General features: G+C 40.5%; 1 protein-coding gene across 1 annotated transcript in view; it reads left to right on the top strand.

The window, feature by feature from the left end:
* The window catches only part of LOC111231056 (adhesion G protein-coupled receptor L2-like), a 95764-nt gene that overhangs the window by 43532 nt on the left and 45126 nt on the right, over nt 1-7106 (top strand). Inside the window, 1 exon segment of the mRNA XM_022758021.1 lies at nt 27-827. Within this exon segment, the coding sequence (XP_022613742.1) occupies nt 27-827 (801 nt within the window).

Raw genomic sequence — 7106 nt, forward strand, 5'->3', positions numbered from 1 at the left:
TGTTTCACTCTCTTCTCTGTCACCAGTTTTCATTTGTCCCGGGACTCTGAAGGGTGTAGGGGCCGCCACCTTCCTGTTTGAAGCAGAGCAGCAAGCGGGGTCGTGGTGCAAAGACCCCCTTCAGGCTGGAGACAAAGTGTTCTTCATGCCCTGGACGCCATACCGCACTGACACCCTCATCGAGTACGCCTCTCTGGAGGACTTCAAAAACGGTCGTCAGACAACCACCTATAAACTGCCTCACCGTGTTGACGGGACAGGCTTCGTAGCTTATGATGGGGCTATCTTCTTTAACAAGGAACGCACTCGCAACATTGTCAAGTTCGACCTGCGCACACGCATCAAAAGTGGCGAGGCTATTGTCAATAATGCCAACTATCACGACACCTCACCTTACCGCTGGGGTGGCAAGACAGACATTGACTTGGCAGTAGATGAGAGGGGTTTATGGGTTATCTATGCCACGGAGCAGAACAATGGGCGTATAGTGGTTAGCCAACTCAACCCGTACACGCTTCGCTTTGAGGCCACGTGGGAAACAGCATACGACAAGCGCTCTGCTTCCAACGCCTTTATGGTGTGCGGCGTGCTGCACGTAGTCCGCTCAACCTACGAAGAGAACGAGAGCGAGGCCAGCAGGAGCCAAATCGATTACATCTACAACACCAAGCTGAGCCAGGGCGAGTACACTGACATCCTCTTCCCCAACCAGTACCAGTACATCACCGCTGTGGATTACAACCCCAGGGACAACCAGCTATACGTGTGGAATAACTTTTACATCCTGCGCTACGACCTGGACTTCGGCCCACCGGATCCTGCCGAAGGTGAGAGCTGCTCCACTTTTGTTTAGTTCATTGTCTTTGTGTAATTCTTCCATTGTTTGGCCACAATGTAAGATGTCACAGATGGCCGCCTTTTCATTTTGTTTGCAATTCAGGTGTGATAAAGAAAAGAGGGTTGTGTTAGTCTTGGGGAAAGGGCTCATTTGCAGAAAGAAATTACAGATTCACCTTGGAATGAGGGATAGCTCCCAGTGGCATCACGTCTCTACAAAAATGTGCTTCTTTATTACCATGAGGCAAGCAGAGGCACTCACTCCAGCTGAAGCTTGGACCCTATCAAATTCTTTAATCTCAGGCCTTATCCGAAGCCATTATGAACACTGGCCTCCTGAACTTCCCCGGTAATGCTTGGAATACGTTTGAGAAGTATTGTGCACAGTATGACAGAGGTTATCCTCTTCTCCTTACTGTGGGATTTTTTAGTTGTGTTGCCATGGCTACCTCATCACTCTCACAGAAGCCAGTTTAAAAAAGAAAAAAAACTATATCAGGAGAGAAGTGCCATCCTATTGTGGTGTAATATTTTTAAAACCCACCAGGCTGAAGTGTGTATGAGTTATGTACCACATGGTGAATCAGGGTTGAAGAATGGCTGCTAAGAGATCAATTACAGTGAAGAATCTTGTCAGGGGGTCAGGGGACTTAAATTAATCTGTGAAGTGCTGAGAGGCGACATACATGTCATCAGACAGGGACCTTACATCAAGCTGATGATGGGTTTAATTGCCTGACTGCAGCCACGTTACCCCATCGAACCAGGCTAAGTCTTCTGCATGAAGTGGGGAAACAAGGACCGTGACCTGACTCCACGTTATGTTACAGGCTCAGGTTGCCCCCGAGCACTGGTCCGGATTAGGTTATGATTTTTAACTTCTGGATATTCAGGAGGGGTTACCGGGACGGGGAAATCTGATTCTTGACCTGAGCTGTTAAAGGGGGGTTGGTGTTGATGTCTCAATGGAGGCTGTGTGCTCCTGAACTCTGCCCTCTTGTCAACATGTCTGTTTGTTTTCCTGCCGTTCCCTGGAATCTCCCCAGCATGATAACTCGACACCCAAGGGGCGCTCCAAGTTTGTGTCTGTTCTGCTGAACAACCAAAGCCTCAATTAAGAGTATGTTGGAGGAGATATGAAAAATACTCAAACTTTAATGAGTTCTCCATGCATGCAAACTGCCTGCTCAACTGTTCACGTCCTGATGTATGTAAATGTAATTAACAAGTGAATTATCATAATTACCCTCCTTGTCTCAAAAGATGCTCAGGGGGAGGAGGAAAGTGGCCATCACAGAGCATTTTCAATGAAGGGTTTAATGTGCTCTCTCAGCTACTGTAATGGCTCGGTAAACATAAATGCCACATAGGCATGGTGTTGCCACTTGCTGCAGGAACAGTGCATTTAATCAAGGAACCCAACGGAACATAGTTGTTGATTTTACTCATTCTTGTACTCTATTGTTCTGCCACTGTTTTGTTATTGAGATCCAACCAGAAGCAGAACTCGTCGCTGTGGATCATTTAGTGTGTTTTATGGGAACATTTAGAAATGCTGCTAGTTCAAGAAGGAGAGAGGAGGCATCTCAAGATGCATTGGCCAGCAGCTGCACACCGGTCTTTGTGAATGGCACTTGGAAATAATTGGTTCTTGTTTATTAGGTTTTTTCAGACCTACACCTTTAACTTCTTTACTGTGTAGCTATTAGGATTTATTGCTGCCCATGATATGTCGTTGAATTAAACAACCTATTCTGCAGGGTAATCTAATGGTGCTGAAATAATGTCTCTCTCTCTCTCTGAAACTGAGGGGCACTTGAGGCGTAAAGGAAATTAATTGTGCCCATTAAGATTCATCGACCACAGAGTGAAGTTACCTCAAACCCAGTATATTTTTCTCCTTTGTAGGACTCATGTAACACAATGAACGGTCGGTGTCCTTTTCTGTCAGAAGCATCAACCTTGGCTGTAGTGCTCATCTTAGAGAGGCGCCGAGGTGCCAACGGGCTTTGGGGTTTATATTAAGGGAGTTTTAGCAAAGTGATCAAAGCAGAACATAATTGACCTCAGCAAGTTGTCGGTGTTTCCTTTTTACCTTGTGTATAGTGTTTGCAGCACTGTGGGTTTACTAATTCTGACCATGGTTGGCGTGATTAGCTAAGATCATTCCCCATATTGATCTTTCCGTTTATTGTTCCAAACAGTTCACACACATTTAAAGAAAATGTCTATGCTCTGCTAATGCATTGTGAACACAAAACAGCAATGATCAATACTTTGAGAGCCCACCTCCTCAGAGGTCTCTCTGAAAGAGGTGCATGCCAATAAAAAGCACACCCATGTGCTCGCCGTTACAAAACTTAAAAAGACATATAGGCAATGTATTCTCTGTGATGTGCAAAGACATTAACTGATTTCAGTCCAATGAATTCAAAAAACCAATCAGAAGAGTCGGTAATTGCCAAGAGCGTTTCAAACTAACAAGGAGAGAAAGGAGAAAATTAATTTGTCTTTGAGGTAGAATTGATCTGAGGCCATAAAGACAAGAGGCATAAAATTAATGGCTTTGTCCGAGAGGCTTAGCCACTTGGAGTAATCTGCTAGGAGTGAGTACAAGTGGGCTCTGCACTGAATTGAAATGTCAAGAAAAAAATGCTACTTCACATCCTGCATGCCAAAGATATCTGTCATCACTAAGTTGATGTTTTAGCCATTTTGTGGCTAAACCCAGCTGTGCACCTCGCTGCACTTAGGGTTTTCTTTTATATCCCAGAGCGACGCTTCCAGGTGAGCGTTCAAGATGGAGGACATTTATAGATGTATCATGCACTAAGCCTGTGTTCCACCCTCTGAGGCGTGATGTTCGGCAACAGAAATAGAGGCAGAAGTAAAGGTGTCAGAGGATTTGGAAGTGCTCTAATTGTTCTGCTTGCTGAATTATGGCAGGAAATTGTTTAAGTGGACATTATAGGCGTGTACGAAAGTCTTTTTGCTCTGAGTGTATTTCTGTCTGCACATTTATCTTCCTGTCTCCATGTTTGTGTCTTTATTGTGAGCTGCTTCGCCACCTTCCTCTTGCTCAGACTGTCTAGTTGTGACTGCTCTATGTCTGCTGCTCGACAGTATTCAGTTTCAAGCCTCATAAATTACCCCATGCAGACATAGGATATGTCCGGCAGAGTTTTTTTTGTCTACTGATCTTTAAAGAACAAGTGTCAGTAAAGCAGTGAGCCTCGCAAACAGTTTCACAACTACTTCAGTTTTTTCATTTAGCAGGAATAATGATCGAATATTCCTTAGTGCTGGTCTAGAAATTGCTCATGTGTTGTCTTGTGGCCCTTTACTTTCTGTGCCAAGCTGTGGGCTCCTGTCTCGTAGGCTTGAATGAAGCTGAACAGCATGTGCCCATATAAACAACCTAATGTAAAATTCATGTTTGGTGGGATTTATTTCTCTGTCATTAATTACCAGCACTGGCTCTAGGTAAAGAGGCAAAAAGACCAACTGTAGCTCTTACTCAGTTCTTATCCTCTGAGACAGTCTTGTTATTGAGTTAAGCTGCAAAGTTCAATGTATAAAGACATATGCATATATATAAAGACCCACATAAAGCATAGGTACAGTGTCTTGGGCATCATTAGTGTCCCAACAAACCTATTACTTTGATTAAATCAAAGGTCTGAGACTGGTGTTTAATTAGCACAAAATCCAAAGTAAAAACGACAAGTGACTTGGGAAGCTGAGCACTGGTGGTGGAGGAAGTATCCAGATCCTTTACTCAATTAAAGGCATCAATAACATAGTGTGAAGATACTCTGTTACAACTAAAAGACCTGCATTCAAACTTAATAAAAGTACAAAACTATTATCAGTGAAATGTATATAAAGTACCACTAAAAGTAAAAGGTCGGAGTGTTTCAATATATAACATATTGTTTTATTATCACCTATGCATTAACATATAAGCAGATTTTACCTTCTTCATATGATGACACATTATACACTGTAAAGAATCTCCCTAAAATATTTTATGTTATGTTATTTTATAAGTTTTTATTTAGAACAAATGGTACAGTGGACATTATTCAGTGGGAATCAGTTATTGAAAATGATGCTTGTTTTCTCATAATTATAATTAAGCATTAAGGTGTAGCCTCTTCATTAGCTGAACTTACGTGGGAATTATTATTAATAAATAATGTAACGTTTTATTTCGGTGGGAGGTTAGCAAGGTTAGCATAGCTACAAGTGGCAGTTTGGCAGTTTGATTACTTACTATTTTTTGTGCAGCAAAAAGGTTTTAGACATTTTTCAAGGATAGTTTTTTTTGTTGTGTTTGTTATGTGCTTCTTCACTGTTTTACTTCTTCTACAGTACAAAGTGACCAAAAACTACTGACGTCAGCTGTGCCCTTCGGTTGCACAACCCTCATAACCCGCAATGATACGGCAAATTGATGTTTTTACACTTACGGGTTAAACTGACAAGCTTTACAGGCATATTTTTGAACATTAGACAGATTAGCAGTTTCTCCCTGTTTCCAGTCTTTATGCTAAACTGAGATAACCATCTTATATTTACAGTACCATACTGTATATATTTATGTATTTATGTTCTCTTCTTGTTGGTGCGTGTAGTCATTTGCTTGTCATTTCATATGGTTTAGAGATGGATCCCTGCTAACGTAGGAGTGATTTTTTTTTTTTTTTTTTTTTTTAAACTGAGCTCTGCCTATTTCATATTTTCTTTCAACTACATGGGTCTATTTGTTGTCGCTCTGGCGGATTAGTCTAGTAAGTGATTCATCTTCAAAATTTAAACCAATTAAGACTGTTTATATTTGGCTGCAAGCTGTCATTGCACTTCCCTAATAGTAGGTATTAGGTGGCTTATGAGCCATTTATCCTGCTGTTTGTATAGACAGGTAGATAGTTTTTACACTCTTTTAGTGCAGTGGTGTAAAGGATAAGACCAAGGACAAACAGAATATCTAGGCCTGTGATCATCTGATTATGGTTTAATATTTTTTTGTCATCTTCCTCGCAGATACATAAATGACTCCAGGGGGCTATAAAGTGATAAAACTAATTCTGCTTCATCTTCATGCCTTGATTGATGATCGTGCATAATGGTTTTCCTTCCCTTTAGCTCTGTTTTAATTTACGTGCTCTGTTTAGACACTGGTGACAGTCATTTTTCAAGTGTTCAATCTCAAACTCTTCCATTATTTACAAGAGGTATTATTCAGCATATGGCAACAGTATGCCTTTGGTGTCAGATTGCCCATAAAGAGTGACTTCACTGCCTCTTGAGAGAAATGGTAGCTAATTGGTGCAGCCCTCTCTTGGATGAGTGCTATCAGAGGACACAGGGCTCTTACTGGAGGGGAATTTTCTCTTCGCAATCAAAAGAAAATTGTAGCGCATGGTACAGACACATCAAAATGAGCCCACTGATGCATCAACATCTGACAAGCACATTACTTGATGTAGTATTGAATAGATATGTTTTATATTTGATGTTCTTGATGTTATTCACAATCACAGTCTGATGTGAAACCCAAGACACGCCAACTATAAACACTTGCAAAGATTGAATCTCGTCTTTGATTAAAAAAAATCACTCAGTCGATGTCTGAGTGCCCTTGCTAATTAAAGTGATATGATTTCATGATTCTGTCAGAAAGAGTGAACATGTGAGAGACAATGACCAAGTGTCTCATAGCATGAAATAACTTTGTACTTCTTTTATAAACTAGAATAGAATAAGTTGTCTCAATGTTCCTAAGATCTTCTCTCTTTTGGAGAGTAACTGATCAATGGATTAAGGGCTGCAACTCTTGATTGTTATTTATTAATCTAATCAGTTAGTGTATGACATGTGCCATCAGCTTTTCCTCTTAAGAACAGCCCAATTCAAACCAGTGAAAAAAGAACAATCTCTTCTCTTAAAGAACTTCTGATTTTGGCAGAAAATAATGTTTTCATTTGTGTTTTTCTTAGTAAGAGACTAATTAAGTAAATAACTTTGAGCAGGGCTATAAAGTTTTTTTTTTTTTTTTTTTTTTTAGTGTATGACATGTGCCATCAGCTTTTCCTCTTAAGAACAGCCCAATTCAAACCAGTGAAAAAAGAACAATCTCTTCTCTTAAAGAACTTCTGATTTTGGCAGAAAATAATGTTTTCATTTGTGTTTTTCTTAGTAAGAGACTAATTAAGTAAATAACTTTGAGCAGGGCTATAAAGTTTTTTTTTTTTTTTTTTTTTTTT

This window comes from Seriola dumerili, unplaced genomic scaffold (assembly GCF_002260705.1).
Source record: "Seriola dumerili isolate Sdu_G_001 unplaced genomic scaffold, Sdu_1.0 BDQW01000291.1, whole genome shotgun sequence".
NCBI classification, from domain to species: Eukaryota; Metazoa; Chordata; class Actinopteri; order Carangiformes; family Carangidae; genus Seriola; species Seriola dumerili.